The sequence below is a fragment of the Vicugna pacos genome, chromosome 16, assembly GCF_048564905.1.
Source record: "Vicugna pacos chromosome 16, VicPac4, whole genome shotgun sequence".
Taxonomy (NCBI): domain Eukaryota; kingdom Metazoa; phylum Chordata; class Mammalia; order Artiodactyla; family Camelidae; genus Vicugna; species Vicugna pacos.
This window is the reverse complement of record NC_133002.1, coordinates 47,651,260-47,671,044: the sequence shown is the minus strand read 5'-3', so window position 1 is coordinate 47,671,044 and position 19,785 is coordinate 47,651,260. Positions and strand designations below refer to the sequence as shown.

At 55.4% G+C, this 19,785-nt stretch overlaps 1 protein-coding gene across 1 annotated transcript; it reads right to left on the bottom strand.

Moving 5' to 3' along the window:
* Window positions 1-1,532: 1,532 nt before the first annotated feature.
* Window positions 1,533-18,645, bottom strand: KCNH4 (potassium voltage-gated channel subfamily H member 4). Its single transcript, XM_006199241.4, has 17 exons — window positions 18,570-18,645; window positions 16,464-16,697; window positions 16,011-16,157; window positions 15,760-15,884; window positions 14,688-14,931; window positions 14,199-14,356; window positions 11,298-11,505; window positions 10,090-10,284; window positions 9,470-9,669; window positions 7,599-7,848; window positions 6,787-7,031; window positions 6,111-6,149; window positions 5,565-5,917; window positions 5,170-5,276; window positions 4,477-4,550; window positions 2,531-3,230; window positions 1,533-1,753 (listed from the first exon to the last, which is right to left on the bottom strand). Exons 1-16 carry the CDS (start codon window positions 18,643-18,645, stop codon window positions 2,835-2,837), a joined length of 3,051 nt encoding a protein of 1,016 aa, XP_006199303.2. The 3' UTR covers window positions 1,533-1,753; window positions 2,531-2,834.
* Window positions 18,646-19,785: the final 1,140 nt, after the last annotated feature.

The window sequence follows — 19,785 nt, the reverse complement described above, 5'->3', positions numbered from 1 at the left end:
CCTCAATATTCCCAGGTGACTGACAGGGCTGAGAAACCAATGAGAGGCACTCTTGGCCGACTCACAGGCGGTGCCCGCGGTGGGGAACGGGAGAGGCGGGAGTGCGCGCGCAAGGGACGGCGGGACTTGTAGTTCCCAGCGCTGGGAGGAGCCGCCGGCCGCCTGGGACTTAGGCTTAGGGTGGAGTCGGCTGCCGGCGAGGCGGAGCCCGACCGGGAACTTTTTAAGGCCGGGCCTGCGGGCCGCGTCATCGCGGGTTCCAAGCGGCCCGAGGGGAGGCAGGTGGCTGAGCGTTGCAAGACGGCTGAAGGCTGTAATTGAGAGAGGAAAATCATGGTGTGAATGAATATGCATTTGAGACCGCGTGGACCAGTTCTGGGCACTCGCTAATCCAGAGAAGCCCCTGTCCGCGCTTTTGGGCCAGGTCAGCTTGTGAGCCTGACTGTTAGGGACATTCTGAGATCGGGAAGATAATGGAAGTGGTATAGGAAGGGTTCTCTGGAAGCTACCGGGTGAGACCAAAGGGAGAGCTCCTGCCATTGCCCAGCCTTAAACCAGGACCCTCCGCCTTTGGTTCAGTCCCAAAACACACCAGGACTGCCTCTGCCTTGGCTGTCCCCATCCATAAATGCAGATTGGAACTACTGTTTGCCCTCACTTTGCCCTTTGTGTGGATCAGGGCTATTTCTATTTTTTTCTGCTCCCCTCCCCTAGTCCTATGGATTAGGATCACTTCTGCTTCTGCCTATCCCCAGCGGCCCAACACAGACCAGTATCTCCTTTGCTTTCAGCATCCGGCCCCCAGGGACACTACTCAGAATCTTTGTGGAATCAAAGCTCACCCCAGAGACAGCTGTGGACATTGTTCCCATGACACAAGCCAACACCAATCATACTCTGGAGCCTGAGCTGGAGAATCGACCTGGCAACCTGTCTGGGACAACCTGGCACAAAACTGCCCACACCTAGTTCCATCTGGTCCTCACGGTGGCTCTTTCTAACAACATTCATAACACCCACTGCTGCAGTGATTGTCAGAAAAGTGAAAGCTGAGAAGGAAGAGAGAGCTTAGGCAAGCAAAGGGGATGGGGCATAATGGGATTCTTAGCAGGTTCTTGGCTGGTGACAAGCGCTTCTACCAGACCCTGCTGTACCTAGCATGCAACAGGTACATGATTGGTGAATACAGGATCAGTGCAGTGTCCTGTGGGCCACCTTTCCAGGGCTGGAGGTGGGCCTGAGTCAGGACTCTGTCTCTCCCACATACCATGTCTGAATCTGTGGCTGTGACCAGATTGGCGGTGGGGAGGGTGGGTATAATGGGCCCATAGTGACTCATTAAGGTTTCTGCCTCATCCCTAAGGCCTCTAGTGGCGTGAATGTGGTGCCAAGTGGATTGGTTAGCACTTTTGCCCTCCTAGAGACAGCAACAGGGCCCTGGGGTATGATATGGGGGAGTGACTACCGTGTAGGCTCCTCTGAAGCCCTGAGGCTATCAGACCAACCCCCCAGAAACAGCCAAAGCCAACAACTACAAAAATAAAGAGTTTATTTCCTATCCAAAAGTGAGCCCAAGTTATTGAGTGATAAAGGAGAGCTGGAGATCGGGATGTTTCTGAGAAGTCTGGGCCCTGAGCGAGACCATGTTGGAAAGGCGAGAACAGGCGTGGCTGAGGTGTGGGCGTGGGAGGGGGGATGCTGCTTGAACTATTCCAAGTTGCTGGCAGCAGAAGAGACCACTTTCAGTGACGGCCTGCAGAGAGACAGAAACAGAGATGTTGATAGTCCCAGGCCCAGGGGTAGAAATAGACATTACTGGGCCCCAAAAGCACCCACTGGGCAAAGGATTCTGGGAGCACACTCTAAGGCAGGGATTACAAACTCAGATACCCACAGAGACCAGATAAAGGATTCCAATGAGGGAAGCTAGCTGGGTGGAAGGAAGAAGGTGACCAAGATACATGGGGCTGGAAGCAGGGGAGAGCACAGGTCTCATCCAAAGAGGGCAGTGGTCATCCGGCACCAGCTGATTACTGCCAGGGACAAGTTTGGCCCAGGATTGCCAGATCCTCCTAATTTGTTTAGAGAAGCTGGAATATCTGGATGTTTATGTGAACTCTTCTGATTTTTAAAGTTGGCAACTTATTCATATTAAAAAAAAAATGCTGTGAGAACCAAAGAATACCTATCTGGGAGTCATCAGTTTATGTTCTATGTGGGCGGTAGGGTTATGTGAGCCCATCCATCTTGGGCTGATGGTGGGAGACTGAAAGTCTTTGGTTACTCAAATGCTGGCCAGGATCTCAGACCTACCCTTCTCATGGCAACACTGCTTTCAAGGTCTCCAGCAGAGCCCTGGGGGCTGGGACAAAGACCTCACAGAACCGCTAAGCTATCTCTGCACTGGAATCCTCAATCTATCCCTCTTGCTGGAGACATAAGATCCTGCCTGCTCTTGCCTCAGTCTTCATGTCCCAGGCTGGATCTGGGGCTCCTCCCCTCTCTCCTCTGCTCCCCCATCTCTACCTACCTCCAGGTCCTGGGAAGAAAGCCAGACATCTCATCTGCCCAGTTCAATGGGCACCGCAGTCTGTCTCATGCCTGTTGCGTTCCACAGCCTCAGATGGCTCCCCTCACAGAGGAGAATAGAGGAGGGTTTGGAAAAGGGAGCAGGATCAGAAGGGACCAGGCTTTGTTAAAAAGGTCAGAGAATCCACAGCCAACCAGACCAGCTGGTGACCACTGACCCAAGGTAGGAGGCCAAGGGGCCCAGTTCCTCCCTGGATGGCAGACGGCAATGCCCACCCTAGACAGGCCTGGGCCCGTGGCCAGGGTCAGTGGAATGTGTCTGACCTGGACCGGAAGCTGTGCCTTGGGAGGCTTGAGGTGAGAGGTGAGGCCTCTGGCACTGGGGAGGGCCCCAGAGGGTTAGGCTCTGAGGGGTAGGGGGACAACATGGAGGGTCTCAGGTCCGGGGGGGCAGCCCCCATTTCTGCTGTCCCCACACTGGCTGGGCAGTGGACATCAGCCAGGGTAGTATCCTGGAGGCTAGGTGGTGGTCTGGACAAACAGGGAGAGATGAGTGGAGGCCTCTGCTGGGAGCAAGGAGGGTCTGAGGGCCAAGCGGAGATAGTTGGGTGGCCCGGGGAACCCAGCCTGGCCTGTAGCAGTCCCATCATGTGTCGAAGCTCCTCGCTAAGCTGAGACACTTCCTGGTTGAGACGAGAGATCTGTTGAAAACACATCAAATTGTCTCCCAGGTGCTACAACAATCACCACCCTCCTAGGTGCACTCCCCTCTACAGTTTACAAAGTTCTTTCACAGTTGCTCTCTGTTCATGGCCACTCCGAGAAGAAGACAGGGCAGAGGTTATTTTTATCAAAAAAAAAAAAAAAAAAAAAAACCTGGGATGGCAGCTATTGCTATTACCCCCCACCCACCACATTTTAACAAGATGTAGAAAAATGTGCTCAAAGAGGCCACACAGCTGTGAAGTGACAGACGCAGGCTTACTCTCAGGTGATACATCACACAAGGTCAAGTGTCTATGCAGTGTTTTTCAAATTTCAGGGAGTATAAAATCAACTCAGAACCTTGTCAAAATGACGATTTATGGGGGAGGGGCAAAAAAAGGGGAAAAATTCTGGACCCCACCCCAGACATTCCAAACTGGGTGAGGCCCAGGAGAGTCTGCATTTCAACAGGTTCTCCTGATAGTGATAGACACTCGAGCTGGGGAACCACTGGTCTAGAACTATTTGCGGAAGCAGAACTGGCCCTCAATCCGGCCGAACCAGAGCTGGCCCCGCCCCCCACCCCGCCCCAGGCCAGGTGCGTCCCCTGGGATTCTCGATGTTTATCAGGAAAGAGGGAAGGCCCACTCCCGCGGGCTGGGCCTGGCTGCGCTGTGGAAGCAGCTCTGAGATCCCCGAGGAGGACGCGGAGGCAGAGCCTGGGCAAACAGGATCAGGGCTCTTTCCAACCAGGATTCCGACGTGGGGGTCTAGGTTTCCCAGGGCTTAAGGCCTCTCAGCCTCCCAGTCCTCCTCCCAACGAGTCCGAGTCCGGGGAGGGGAGAGAGGAAAGGTCCGGAGCATGTGACTTGGTGAGGGGCGGGTCCCTGCAGGAGCCAATCCCCGGGTGGTAGAGAGAGGAGAGGCTCTCTTTTCAGGCTGGACCACCTGAGGCAGCTGGAAGCCAGTCCTTACAATGTGCCAGGGATTGGGCCAGCTACTTGTGGGCCCTCAGCTCATCCTCATAACAACTATGGGAAGAACGAATCGATTTCGCTATTTTCAGATGAGGAAATTGACATTCTGAGTGATTGTGGAACTTGCCCAAGGTCACCCATCTAGTGTGAATGTCTGAATTCAGGACTCTGGCTCCAATCCCCGAAATGCTCTTATACAAGGCACATCTCTGATCCCCAGATGATATTCTCCAAGGTTGGAGGGAAGGAGCCAGCCCCAACCCACCTCCTGGTTGAGTTTGCAGACCTTTTCCTTCACCTCCTCAGTCTCAGTGGCCAGTTCCCGGCTGGGCATGGTCCCTGCAGGCAGAGTGGGGTGAAGTGATGCTGGGTGAGTGCAGGGAGCCGGAGTCTATGGCATGGGCGGGGCCTTTTCTGTCACTGGGCCGGCAGAGAGCAAGGGGCAAGGAAGGGTGAGGATGATGGGAAACCCAAACTCCTCAGGCTGGTTTCCAGGCCCTATAACTTCCCCAGCACCCCCTCCCCACCACTCCAGTTCTAGGTACAGAGCTTCTCTTTGGTATCTGAACACAATGTGCTCTTCTGGTCATGCCTTTATGCCTTTCAACAACAGCCTTGCTCTGCCCCTCAAACTCCTACCCACCCTTTAAGACCCACCTCAGGTGTCCCCTCCTCTAGAAGGGAGGGTTAGAGGCTCTCCCCTCTCCTACTTCACAGCCCTGTTCTCGTCTCAGTGGTGGGGCTCAGCACCCTGTTCTGGAATTGTTTATCTGAATATATATGTGTCTCCCCTACTAGACTGGGAGCTCACTAAGAGTGTGGGCCAGGTCTGGTTCATCTATGTGTTCCTAGAATAGCACTTGGCCCCTGGTAGTCCCTTACTACCTGTGGGATGGATGGATAGATGGATGGCAGATGAATGGGTGACTGTGAGTTGAAGTCCTCTGCTGGCCCTTACCTGTAGGAGGGGCCTGTGAGCGGGGCCTAGGGTGCTCAGACCTCCTGCTGAACCGGAATGTAGGGGCCTCTGCAGTGCTGCCAGAGTCCTCAATGCCATCCACTATCCTGGGACAGGGGCGGTGGTCATCAGTCCCACAGGGGGTGGTGGGGAGGGTAAGGGCCAGAGCAGAGCAGAGCAGGCAGAGGGTGTAGGGGCGGCAGTGCTGGGGAGCTAGGGAGGAGCAGCCTTCAAAGAGGGGTGAGGTTGCAAGCTGTGGTGGATCAGGAAGGGTGGGGTGGGCAGATGGGGCAGAGACAGGGAGGAGCACTGCTCAGAATGCTGGGGACAGAGCCCAGAGAAGGTTCTGGAAGCCAGCAGGGGTATAAGGAAGGCAGAGGAGGCTGGCGTCTCACCGGGGACTGAGGTCCGGAGGTCCAAAGGTTCCCAGTGGGGGAATGAGAAGCTGGGGGGGCTTCCAGGCAGCAGAGCCCCTGGGGGGGCCATGAGGGGAGGGGCTGTGGCCCTGGCCAGCCAGGGCAGGGGAAGGGGATGGAGACAGGGAAGGGGAGGAGACAAGGGCTGAGAATGGGGGCAGCTCCTCCCCCAAAAGGCTGACCAGGGAGCCCCGGGGCCGCGCTGGGCTGAGGTTGGGCAGCAGGAGGGGCCGGCGGGGCCTGGGACCACCGCCAGGCTCGGCCCCAGCTTCGGCCTCTGTGACTGACGGCAGGGTCTTGTCTGAGGAAGAGCCCAGGCTCTCGGAGCGTGGCTGTGGGCAGAGGGGGCAGCTGACGTCACAGGGCAGTGAACAATGGGCTCCTTCATTAAGCACCAGCCTTCACTGGCGGATGCTGCTCCCATCCCCTCTCCCTTCATCCCACAGCAGAGCAGCCAAGGAAAGGTGTCCCCTACTCCCAGTCTCTCCCCATGCAACCCTCAACCCCACCTGGGAATAGTGTTACCTGGGAGACACGAGGGGATCGGGAAAAGCGGCAGAGACCCTGCAGGGACATAGCGGGGTTCAAGCTAACTCACACTTCCCCACTCCCCTGGTGCAGCAACCCCTATTCCCACCCATCACTGTTGTGGAGTTTCAGAAATGTGGGCCTTTTTCTGGAATTGAGTCAGAGATACCTCCAACTGCGACTCAGAGGAATCCTGAGTGGCAACGTATGTCTGAAAAGCAGCGAAAGACAAAGGCCTAGAGTGTCAACTACAGACTTAGCCCAGAGCCTAGACCAAAATGGGCCCAGAAAACATGAGTGAGTAGAGACGAGGAAGCCCCAAGGGGATGAGGTACAGAGAGGGAATTGATGGAGAAGGAGCATATGAAGGGGACCCTTTCCAAAGTGGGGGTCCTTTGAGGAGTCTGGAGTGAGGCTGAGGGGTGGCCAACAGGAGGTAGGTCAGTAGAGTTGGAAGTAGAGGTGGTGAGAGATGGCCCATGGGATTGGGTAATGGCCAGTGGAGTAGGGTCAGTGGTTTTGGAAGGTATTAAGCACGGAAGGGGCAATGGAAGGGGGTGCCTGAGGCTGGAAGATGATGTTTACAGGGTGGAAGAAATACATGAGGCTCTCTCTAGGGCTGAGGGAGGTCTGCTTTGAAGAAGGAGATGGAAGCCATAAGCAGTCTACATACATTGGTGTCAGAGCCCTGGCGCAGGTTGAAGGTGAGGTCCCGGGGCAGGCCAGCCCGGAAGGCAGCCCCATACTCAGGATAGAGCCTCAGGACCTCGGCCAGCCCTTGGCTACTCAGTTGCTGCAGGCCACAGTAGGTCAGTGCCTTCACATCAGCGCTGGTCTTCAGCACGTAGCTTGGGACTGTGCCTGACCCAGGCTCCTGCCCCAGCTCAGGGATATCTGCCCCAATCAGGTCTCCCTTTCCTGTGGGTAAGGGATGGGGACAATGAGCTAGGGCAGAGGGACTAGGAGGGTATGAATGGATTTGAAGGATGGTCAGTGTGTTTGAAGGATGGCTGAAGGTGGGTCAATCCATGGGATTGGTGGAAATAATCAATGAAATTGGGAAAGGGTCAGTGGAGAATGACTGGTGAAGTTGGGAGACAGTCAATTGGGGATGACAGTAAGGCTAGAAGAAGGATAAATGGAATTGAGTGATCAATAAGGAATGGCCAGAGAGGTCAGTTAAAGGGTAGAGGTCAATGGAGTTCAGGGTCAATGTAGAAGGGTCAGTGGAGTTGGGAGGTGGTGCAATGAGAAAGGATCAGTTGAGTTTGGAGACAGTTACTGGGGAAGGGTTGATGGGTTCAGGGCTGGCCAGTAGGATTAGGGGAGAATCTGAGGGGAATAGTCAAAAGGGGATAGTGCCGAATCGAGAAAGAGTACCCCTCAGTAGCAATTTCAGATATCCAGTCCCAAGAATCCTCGCCACTCCCAAGGACTCTAGGGGAAGGTCCCCAGGTAGGTAGTGAGTGGTGGTGGGATCCTCACCCAGGATGGCCAGCACCATGTTGTCACGGAGCACCTCAAGCGAGCCGGAGCAGACATAGTAGTGTGCCTGCAGGGCGTCCCCACGGCGCAACAGGTACTCGCCCGGAGCGCAGAATGAGGTCTTGATGTGCAGGGAGAGGGCCCGCAGGCAGCCCCTGCTCGCTATTCCAAACAGCGGCAGCTGCAGGATCTCCCGATTCAGGTGCATAGCAATGTCAGCTCTCAGCTCGTCTGGGAAGTCACGCAGTAACTGCATAAGGGGCATAGGTCATTCTGGCCATCTCCCTGCGCTGTTACTTGAACTCTACAGATGTGCTGGGCTGTCTCTGAGAATAGAGCTCCAGTTACCCACTTTTGACCCTCAGGAAGACTTCTGTGTATCTAACCTTAATCTGGCTTGTGTGTAGAACTCCCAACCCAAGTTCTGGGGCAGAGACTAGGTCTTCTCCTGTCTGTCCCAGGCCCATGACTACACTCACTGTTCACTCAGACATGTCCTGGTTACTCAGCTCCACATACACAAGGATCATCCCTGGTGGATCAACCTTCAGCCAGAAGTCAGGAGACTAGAAGTCAGTTCTGTGTAAATCTCTGTGGACTTCAAGCAATCTATTTTCTCCCTCTTGGTCTCAGTATCCCCACCTGGAAGATGCAGGGTTACACTAGACTTTGAATATTACCAATGATCTCCTGGGGGCCGAACTTAATGTTCACAGTTCCATTCTCATCCTCCGCCACTCAGGCTTGCTGACCTCTCCCTCTTGTCCTTTCTTCCCCAGGCTCCTCCTCCCCAGCCCACCCCCTCAGCTCTCTTCTCACTTTCCACACTCTCCTTGAATCACAGCAACCACCTCCGTGACTTCCCCACTCCCTATGAGCCCAGAGCCCTACAACTGGGTCCAGATCTGTATTTTCAACTACCCACGGGGCAACCTCCACCTGGATCTCCCACAGGCACCACACCCTCAGCATGGCCCAACCCTGGACTATCACTTTCGCCCCTAAGTCCAATCTTCCTCTTGTAATGCCTCCATCCCACCATGTGGCCGAAGCCAGAAACCTGGGAATCCACTTTGACCTCTTCTCTTGCAACCAGCTGATTACCAAGTCCCAATGTTTCTGCTCTCAGAAATACTTCTCAGATCTGCAGGCTGCTTCCCAGTTAACAATTTTTGTGGGATAAAATCTAAATCCAAGGCCATCCATGAGCTGGGCCTGCCCACCTCCCCAGCCCTGTCTCTTCCCTCCTCTGTCCCTCTTCCCTCCACAGTGCTCACACACCCTTTCCTGAAGGCTCACTCAACTACTTTCAGTTCCCTGAACTCACCCTGTTCTTTTGCGTCAGTATTTCCAGACCTGTGTTCCTATGGCTCTTTCTGCCTGGAATGGCCTTCTGGTAGCAGGCCAGTTTCCTTCTCATCCTTCATGAAGTCCTCTCTTCTGTGCCACCTTCCCTGATTCCTCTAGGTCCAGACACAATGAGGGCCCCATTGCACCAACATCCCTCTAGCAGAGTCTCATTCACAGTGTAATTATTTGTTTACCACCCTCACCAGACTGGTGTCTCCCTGAGGGCAAGGGCTGAGTGTAACCATCTCTGAGCTCCCTGTGTCCAGCACAGACACTGGACCCAAGCAGGGGCTCAGGAAATGTCGGCTGAAGGGAGCATGACATTAGTTACAGCCTGAGCCCCCTTTCCGGTCCCATATTCCAGTGCAAAGGAAAAGGGATGAGGTTCGCAGGGCGTGCGTTCCTCTGTGAACAGCGTCCACTGAAATCCACATCCCTCACCCCATTTGCTTCCCTTCCAAACCCAGAGAGGTGGTGACCCGTTCCCTACCGCGGTGGGAACCGGGCACCTCACACACTACCTCGTTGGCATCAATGCCGCTGTTGACAGCCCACGTGGTCTGGAAGTACTCGAGCATGCGCTGTTTGAGCGGCCGTGGCAGGCGGTGCACGCGGATGAAGTCTTTGAGGTCCTTCATGCGGCTGTGGTAGAGCGAGCGGCGCGAGTACATGCGCTGGATGATGGCCGTCACGTTTCCGAACACCACGGCGTGCATCAGGGCTGCAGCAGAGTAGCGGGCAGTCAGGGGCAGCCACTCCTCCCTCCTTCTTCTCTCAACCGCCTCCCACCACCTGCCCTGGATGGGTCTCTGGGTTCCTGAGGGAGGGCAGGAGAGCTGGTGGGCTCCTACGTGCCTCCCTGGTGCCAGGTGTTGGGTTGGGATGGCAAATAGAGTGGCCCTGAGAGGGGTCCAACCTGATGTTCTCTCATGCCCCCAGTTAGATCATAAACTTGGATATCCCATTCTTTTGCAAGAGGCCCTCCTGTTTGTGGCATTCCCCCTACGGCCAGCCTGTAGCAGGTGCAGAGGAAACATCCATGAATGAATGCACAAGTGTCTGGACATGGGTGGACACCTTGCCTTCTCTGGGCCTCAGTTTCCCCATCTGCACGCTGGATTTAACAGGACACCACCCTCACCGCCTATGAGCATAGTGCAGATGGAGAAGATCTTCTCCGCATCAGTGTTGGCGCACACGTTGCCGAAGCCCACGCTGGTGAGGCTGCTCAGCGTGAAGTAGAGCGCAGCGATGTAGGCGCTGCGCCTGGACGGGCCGCCTGCTGAGCCGTTGATGTAGGGCACCTCCAGCCGCTTGCCCAGCTCGTGCAACCAGCCTGGGGGTTGGAGGGATGCAAGAAGCCCCAGCTGCGCTGTGAAGAGCTGGGTTTCCCTGAGCTGCCTGCATTTGACCTTGGGCAAGTATTTACAGAGGTGAAGGGAGGTTTGCATAGGAAATGTGAGGAGCAGCCTGTGACTGGGCCTCCCCATGGTGAAGTGTTACAGCTGCAGTTCAAGGCTACCGATTCTCGGCACTGCTGACTGTTCAGGGGCCCCTTCCACTCTCTTATAGTTTATTGAGCGCCTCCTGGGTACGGGGTGCTGGGACTTGACCCAGACATTCTTCCTGTCCTGGTGGATCTTATTGTCTGGAGGGGAGGAGGGGAAAGAGACATGAAATCAATCATGTCTTGGGAATCATAATGGGTTAGGGAGAGCCAACCCAGTTTGGGGGGTAGTGTATGGTTTCTGAAGGGTTCCCTTGGAACAGAGCATTTTAGTTGAGATAGGAATAGAGAAGTTGCCTAGATGAATAAGGGAGGGAAGACAAAAGGGAGACAATTCCAGAGAGGAAAACATGTTCCAGACCCAAAGGGAGAAAGCAGTACATCCTGGGTGCTGGAGGAAGGCCAGGGTGGCAGCAGCACAGGGGGCATGGGAGGAAGGGAAGCCACGTGTGGGTAGAGAGGGGTGCAGAACTGTAGCGGATGGACTGAGTGTGGACTTTATTTTGAGGGTAGTGGGGAGCCACCAAATGGGTCCAGGCAGGGGTACTCTTCCCCCTGCCCAAAACACCTTCCACACCTTCAGAGTGTTTCCCATACTGTATTGTGATTGCCTATCACTGGTCTTGCTCCTCTGCTGGGCTGTGAGTCCCCCCAAGGCAGAGACCATGTCTTCAAACCAGTATTCCCATGTCTGACCCCAGAAGAAGTCATGCATGTTTGTTGGATGAATGGAGGCTATAGGCGGAACAGGTGTGGGCACTGATGGAGGTGTCAGCTCGGGAGCCTGAGTGGACAGGGCAGGTGAATGGGTGGTCAGTGAAAGCCTGGGGTCAGTGGCTCACCAATGTCCCAGAGCAGCGGGTCGTTGGCCTCCATCTCCCGGCGCCCAATGACATACCAGACACAGGCCATCCAGTGGGCAAGGAGTGCAAAGACGGACATGAGCAATGTGAGCACCACGGCGCTGCACTGCGAGTACCGCTCCAGCTTCTGCAGCAGCCGCAGTAGCCGCAGCAGCCGCACAGTCTTCAGCAGGTGCACCAGCGATGTCTGCGGGAGTGAGTGCAGCGGGGGAGGCTGTCAGCAGGCCCTTCATGTCCCCTCCCAGTGCCTTGCCACCAGATGCCCTGGAGCTAGGGAAAGCTGCCCCAGGAGAAGCATCCCTGCTGTCCTGAGAAGGTGACCAGGTAATGCCAGGGGGAGAGGTTATTGCTAAAACTAACTATGGCTAACATTTAGTAAGTAGTGTGTGTGTCAGGCACTGGGCTAAGTATTTGAAATCCTCATTAAAAAACGTATAACTCAGTCCAATTATCATCATCATTCTCAGTTTGCAGATGAGTACACTGAGGCTCAGAGAGGCTAGAGACTTGTTCAAGGTCACAGACCAAGGAAATGATGGAGCCGTGACTCAAATCTGAGCTGACACCGAAGTCCATTTTGTGCTCTACTGCCTCTGAGCACCGTGGGTTGGTAAAAGAGCATGTCCTGGGTCAGAAGCAGGGGAATAAACAGAATGATCTCTGGGCCCTGCTCAAAGCTCCTGATGTCTTAGGCACAACTGGCTGTGGATGGGGGAGATTTAGGGACCTCTTCCCTTGTTAGTCAGCTGCAGATGAGAGGGTGACACCAAAATGTTGAGGGAAGGAGGGCAGGGATGAAGGTGCTCAGGCTATGAGGTCTCGGCTCTTATGGGGCTCAGTGGGGGTTGATGGAGCTAGAGGCACCTGGTCAGGGTCCTGTAAACGTTAGCTAACATTTCCACTATGAATGTTTTCCTTTGTGCTTCGATTATTCCTTCCAATCTTGGAGATGAGAGGCAGGTGGGGGCTTATCTTCTTGCTACTCTGGGTGGGGGCAACTTGGAGGCTAGGGATGGGGGCTCTAGGGCAGCGCCTGGGGACCTTGGTATGAAGAACCTTCACTGTCCTGTCAGGGGCCTCCAAGAGCATCCCCCATTGCCCTGGCCCTACACAGCTCCTGATCACTGCAAGCCATTTTCTCTAATTGTAGGCAAAGGAGTCAGAAAGGAGGTGGCTCTGATGCCCCAACATGAACCCTCTCCAGGGCTTTATGCCTGCCCCAGCTCCCAGAGCTCCCAGCTCCAAACCTGAGTTCTTCAGGGCTTCCCCTCGTCATGTGCCCCTGGGCCCCGCTCCTTTGGGGCCCTCCTCTCCTTCTCCTTGGACCAGAATGTCCCAGGCCTGGCTCCTTCAAGTCCACAGCTCTCCCAGTGCCTACTTATCCTCCATCTTTGCTCTGCCACCCTCCAGCCCCAGCCTTGCTCTCCCTCTCCCCTTGCACCTGGCCATCCATTCAGGTACCCTGTTCCCTGGGAAGCAGGGTGGCACGCTGGAAAGAATACTAGACTAGGAGTCTGGCGATCTGGTTTCAATCTCCTGCCTCCCACTGCTTGCTGTGTGACCTTCAACAAGCCCCACAAACTCTCTGAGCCTCTGCATCTACTTCTGGGGAAGAGGGATTAGAGAATCTGCCCTGAAGGGTGGCTGTGAGGTTCCTATGTGATGATGTGTGAAAGAACTTAGTAAACTGTAAAAGCTCCTGAAAATTCCAGAAAAGGGGGAACTGTCTGGTGGGCATGAACGGGATGGGGGCGCACTCATGGGGAGGGGTGGGGAGCACTGCTCAGAATGGCCGAAGCCTCAGGGCAGACACACCCACGTGCACGTGTGTGGGAGCATGCACACACGTGTATACAGCCAGGAGAAGAGGCCCACAGCCCGTTGGCGGCTAGTTAAATCCGGCTGCGTGTAGGTGGTTTCCCACTATAGCTAAGTGTGGCAGAGAGAGGAGCACACGGGGAAACTGCTCTCCACCTCCCCACTCAACAACCAAGGGGGTCTGGGGACACAGGGTGTGACTCCCTCTCCCTGGGTCAGAGAAGACCTAATGTCTGCCGGCTGGGGATGCTAGGCAGAGCTGACCACTGAGGGTGCCTGGAAAGACACAGGCCCTGGGACTCTGCCTCCAAATCCACCACACAGCCTCTGTCTCCTTGCCTTGGCTTACTCTGCCCCCTGCCCCACCCCCACCAATGCTCTCTCCCCTCATCTCCTGCCAGCCAAATCCTACTCTGTCTAAGGTCTAGCTCTGTTCTCACTTCCTTCAGGAACCCTTCCCAGGCCACCCTAATCTCTGCCCAACCGTAGTGCTTTGGCTTCCCAGGCACCGGCCAGATTTCAGATCATTTTTGCACATGCCCATGTTCCAGCCTGGAACTCCAAGGTCAGCTAGCTCTGTGTCCCGCCCCCCACGCAGCAATTCCTGGACCCCGTATTGCACTCCCTTTACCTCTTCTGTCCCTGTGATCCTTACCAGCTTAGCTACTTTGGAGGCCGAATCCTTATCTCTTTTCCCCACAGTGACCATGCCCCACACAATGCTTTGCAGACAGTTAAATGCTCATCAGTTGTTTGTTAAATAAAAATGTGAAAAGTGCCACTCATCTGGCATCAGACCAATGCCGCCTTGGTAGCCCTAGTTAGCTTTTCATTTGTCTCAGCTTCCCTCAGAGACTGTGAGCTGAGCTCCCCAAGAACACAGACTCTCTCAGATCCTTTTCAGTTTTTAGCATGGGGCTCTGCCCATCGCAGGTGCCCGACAAACATTCGCAGATGGATTGATGGCAAGGACTGAGTCTGGGACTCAGATGGGTCCCTTAATGCAAGATATTGTGCTGAAGTTGCGAGACGATGCTGCAAGGTGGAACAGGGCTCACTCACCACGGTGATATTGAAGACATAAAGCAGGTCAAAAGGCAGAGCAGCAATAAGGTCAACGAAGAACCAGGTGGCCAGATAGTGGAGGCCAATGGAACGAGGAGCAGAAACCACCTGGCCGGACTGGGACACATAGGTGGTACGGAAGTTCAGGATGATATCTGGGGGTGCAAGAGGCTGTTACTAGGGGGCCTTGGCCCAAGGGACCAAGGGACTGCGTAAGCTAGAAACAAGCCTTAGAGACTCAGAATGGAGTTGGAGGCAAGATTGGGGAAGATGGATTGGGCTAAAGGCTGGTCCTTAAGGAATAGAAGTCAAAAGGCAGAAGGCTGTAGGGGTCAGGGGTCAGGACTTATGGACCATTAAGACTTAAAGACCCAGAAGTAGACGGGCTCTGACTGCCTGGATCCTGCAGGCCCAGGATGTGGGGAGGCTTGGATGAGTGGGTCCCTCCAGCCCACCCACCAGGGTATGTGGGGCAGAGGGTCTGACCCAGGATGAAGAGCATCTCCACGGCGATGTCGCTGACAAGGGTGTGTCGGGAAGTGATGGGGGTGTCGTCATCACCCGAGAAGCAGACATTGTAGGGGACGGTGACCGCAACATAGAAGGTGGCGAGGAGGATAAGGCCGTCCCAGATGGCCTTGGGGACGCTGTAGTGGAGGAGGAGGCAGCGGGACCCCCCCACGGAGGCCACCTTGTACTCGGGCACTGATGGCTTTGGCTCAAACACGTTCTAAGGGGAGAGGGGTGGCGGTTGGGGACACTTGGGGGAAAGAGGAGCCAAGGGTAGGGGAAGGGAGACGCAGGGATGGGGAAAGGTGGGGAGTAGGCACTGCAAGCATGAACACGAGAGGAGATAGAAGGTGCAGGAGAGGGGGTTGGGGGCCAGCCTGACACTTCTTTCCTCTTCCAAGCTAAGCTCAGGCCTCCTTTTGAATCAATCATATTTTGTGGGGGGTATATATAAGGCTTGACCTTCACCCTGCTTGAGAAGGCAATTATGACAAATTAGGCACATGCTCTAGCTGGAGGGGTCACGAACTCAAGTTCCTCTTGGGTTCTGGGGCCGCAGTGGGGGATGGGTATATCCCAGGGGTGAGGGGTGGCTGGAATGGTGCACCCCATTCCTGGTAGCCATAACAGACTGTGCAGAGGTTTGGAGACTCAATCCCATGGATTCATCAGGGTCCTCGGAGTGGTACACAGGGCTAAATGCTAGGCCCCTAGTGGGAGCTTTCTCCCTGGGACCACAGCTTGTGATTTCACCCCCTCTCCATGAGATAACCCTAAAACGCAAAGGTATGTGATGTAATTGCTGCTGGAGACCCACCCTTGCGACACCATCAGGGCAGAGTAATGTCAATCACAAGGAAGCAAGGGAGGTGGGGATGGAAGGAGGTGTGGGGAAACGTGGGATAGAACAGAGAGCCATGCATGAGAAATGGGTGGACAGAGGGACAAGACATTGGAGGGAGACCAGATAGACAGGGAAACAGGGACACAGTAGCAAGGGTGTCTCAGAAACAAGACTGGGAGGTGTTCGGGTAGAGATAGTACTCACATTGCTTGTCATGCCTCCCTGGCCTCGGCGGCCAAAGTGGCCAGTCAGTCGGTGAAGGACAGTACGGCTCTGTCTCCTGGCGGATCGAAGTCTTGAGCTGGCTCCCCTCCTGCCAAGGGATTTTTCTGTTGGGAAAAAGGGCACAGAGATAAGTAGGCACACATCCCACGAGGCTGAGTAGGGAGAGGTCTTGTGTGACCTTGGGCAAGGACTTCTAACCATTCACGCCATTTCCCCAGACTTGTAGTTACCATGATTACTGTCCCCATGGCCTCCTGGGGGGCCAAGTCCTGGGCCTCCACTCTGAGTGATGTCTTTGAAGGAAAAGAGGAAAAGTACGACCTCTCCCATCTCATTCTTGATGGGCATCATGTCCAGGAGGCACCAAAATGCCGAGCCTGTGAGTGTGGAGAGATGGAGGAGGAGGGTGAGCAGCCCATGATATCTCTTTCTCCCTTATGCCCCTTGGTTCCTAGGCTTGGCCAAGGTTTAGAGCTGGACAGAACCCCAGAGATTATGTCAGCCTTCTCCTTCACCTTCCAGATGGGAGAACCAAGGCCCAGAGAGGGTCAGGGATGCACTCAGTGTCACACAGCCAGCTTGTGGCAGTGTGGGGACCAGCATTCAGGCTTCCAGTATGTCAAGTGGACCCTGGGAAAGACCCGGGGTCTGGCAGGGCTGCAGGGCAGGCCAGGCCCCCTCACCATCCTTTCGGTAGAAGCATATTTCAGCCCGGTGTTCCTGATGGCCCTCCAGAGCCTTGTGCAGCCTCTGCAGGGCTGGCTCACTGGTCTCTGGACCATAGAGGAAACGGCAGCTGCAGGTTTTCTGCATGACCTCAGTGCGGCCGTAGCCTGTGAGCTCGCAGAAGCCGTCAGAACAGTAGACGATGGGAAAGCCCCGTGGGCCCTGTGCGTTGGCCAGCAAGAAGTTGCTGTCTGTGGGAAGAGGAGATCAAGGTCAGGTCAAGGCCAGGAAGGGAGCCCAGCTTCCAGGTGGGCAGTACCTCCCCCGAGCTGTGGTCAGAGATCCCAGAGCCAGAAGCTTCCCAGGCTTTCTTGTGAGTCTTAGATCCTTCTTTGGGATATTCTGAAAAGAGAATAGGAAGAGATAGAGCAAAAGGACAAAGACTTAAAGGTGCCCTGGAACTGGGACAGCAACTACTAGAGGGTTGGAAAGGGAACCCCAAGGGGTCATTGTGGTTCATCCTTCTGCCCTCAAGCTGGTGAGTTATTACTGGAGGAGGCAGCACTGCATAGTGTGTAAGGGCATGGGCTCCAGCACCCCACCTCTGCCACTTACTGACTGTGTAACCTTTGGCAAGTTAATGAACTCTTCTGTGTCTCAGCTTCCTTATCTGAAGAGTGGGGGATAATTGATCTTCCTCTCACGGTTGGTGTGAGAGTTATATGAGTTAACTGGGAAGAACAAATCCTGGCACATAGTAAGTGTTACACTGAGAAGGTGAAACGATGCCTCCCATTCGCCCAGCTTTCAAAGCACATCCATAACCACTAGGGATTCTGGTGGTATCACACCCATTTTATTGATAGGAAACCAAAAGGCAGAGATTATCCAAATTCACAAATCTCTTTTGTTGGGGGAGAAAGACAGTGATGAGTAATGTCCTCATTCCCTGCCTTCCAGGAAGGGTCTTCTTTTTATCATCCCTTCTTTTTTGTTAATTTCAGAAGGGTCTATCCCAGTTCTCAAAGTCTGACAGGCTTGAACAATGAAGTTGTGACTCCAGCAACCCCAGCAACAGATCCTGAGCTGGCTCACTCCAGCTCCAAAAGGTGGGAGGCCTCGGGGGGCTCTGTAGTCCATCCAGGGACAGTCTCAGCTGAGGGAAGGGATCTGAGATACAACCAGTCCTGGGGCACTAGGAGGAGTGAGTGTCTGGGGGTGGAATGGCTGATGGGGATACTGAAGGTGCCTGGGAGGCGCTGGGCCCTGGGCAAGCAGCCTCCTTCTTCCATCCCAGGCCCGTTGCCTGGGTGATGGGAGCTATGGAAACAAGGGAGGTGTATGGGGGCAGGGTGGGGAGGCGGGTAGGTCCCCGGCGGCTCAGTTTCCGCCCTCGGTTACCGCTCCCCTCACCTTCCTGATCCCGACCACGGTGTCTGACGTCTGAAGTGGGCAAGGGGAGATCTCCCAGTTCCAAAGTAGGAAAAGGGAATGGCGGGAGAAGAGGCGGGTAAGGAGAAGTGTGGCTGTCCAAGGTGCTGAACCTGGAACCCAAGCTCCGGTGGGAGAGCAGACAGGCAGTTCCCTCCGTCACACAGATCAGCCCCCTCTTCCTGCCTCACCTCCCTCAGACACTGACGCGCTGCGATTTGGGGGCTCGTGACCTTAACCCAAGATAGGTCCTGCCGAAGTCTGATCTTTTCTTTCTTTCTTTTTTTTCCTGGGGGAAGGAGATGCTAGAGTCGTCTGGGAGCGGACCCCAGAGCTCCTGGCCGCTTAGTCCCACATTCGTGTCTTGGATAACCCGATACACGCCCCCACCAGAGCTATGCGCGAGAGTGGGCGGCTCCCAAGGACTCTTCTCCGCTTTGCCGCACAAAGAGCCTTCCTGCCTCCAGTCACACACCCGCAACCCTGACCCCTTGCATTCTTAGTCCTCTCCCCTCCTCCCCTCGCAAGGTGCTCCCAGTCCTGTTTCCTTTACCGCGGCTTCAGGAGTTCCTAGACCCTCAACTCCACTCCCTCTCCTCGCCTCGGATCTCACCACATCCAGAAAACCTGCGCCAGCGCCGGAGACTTGATCCCCAGCTCCAACCCCCAGTCCCATCCTCCGCCCGACTCACGCGTGCCGTCGAAGCGGGTGGCAATGGTGTCCAGGAAGGTGTTCTGCGGGGCCAACAACCCCTTCATGACCGGCATGGCCTCGGGGTGCGGGTTCGAGGCGCGGCGCCGTGGGGCGTTCAGCGCGGCCCGGCCGGAGGGGGCGCGCTGCCGGCGAGGCCGGGGCGCCCCATGAGCCCGCTTTCCTTCTCCCCTCCCTCTCGGCGCCGCCGCCGCCGCCTCTGCTCGGAACCCAGCAGCTCTCTGCTCGGCTCGGCGGCGCCTCGGTCACCCCCCCACCTCCCCACGGGCCAGGTTCTTTCCCCCGGGCTCGGCCCTCTCCCGCCACGTGGCCCCACACGGGGAGGGGCCGCCAGCGACACCCTCACTCCTCTGTGCGGCCCTCCTCCTGGTGGGGAGCGGCCCACGCGTGTCTTTCCAGGAGAGAATTTGAGACACGCCCACCCGGAGCTGAAGCCTGTAGAGGTGGGCGGGGCTTGAATGAAAGACACGCCCAACTTCCAGTGTGGCCACGCCCCACGCGTGTTTCCCTGGCGGCTTCTTGAGTCTCCGCCCATCGGGTTTCCCCGCGCGCTGCCCACGCTGGGAATCGTGTCTGGTTCACAGCACCGCCTGCTGGAGTTGGGATATTTTGCAGCACCCCCAGCTCCCTGCGCTGGGGACAGTAAGAGTTAAAGAGGCTAATTTTGCCGGTGGGGAATCAATGGGAAGGTTGGAACCTCAAATTTTAGAATGCACTACCTAACCTTCACCTGTGTCTCAGTTTGTATAGGGCAGGCACCCTGGCGAACACTGCTTCTGAGTGCAGCAGGGTGGATGAAAAGAGCTTTTTGGAGTCCACCTGGTAGAAATCCAGCTCTGCTACTTACTGTGTGACAGCTTCTGGGAGCCTCGCTTTCTTCAATGTAAAATGGAGCCAATAATTTTTACCTCGTGTGGCTATGACAATTTAATAGCACAAGGCATGTCTTTGGTGCACAATAAGTGTGTTGGAGAGCAGTTGTCTCCTTGTTCTCCCTCCTTCTATCATCCTGATTTAATTCTCCTTCCCTCTGCTGCCATTCAAGTGGAAGAGAGGCTGGAAGCAAGACCGGAGCTCAGAAAGATAGTTTCATGGTGGGCAGTCAGCTTGTAAATCTCCAAAGGTTCGCTAGTGAACTTTGTTCTCCATCTTCTCCAAAATAAAACCAGTGCAGCAGCAAGAAGGACCCAGATGAG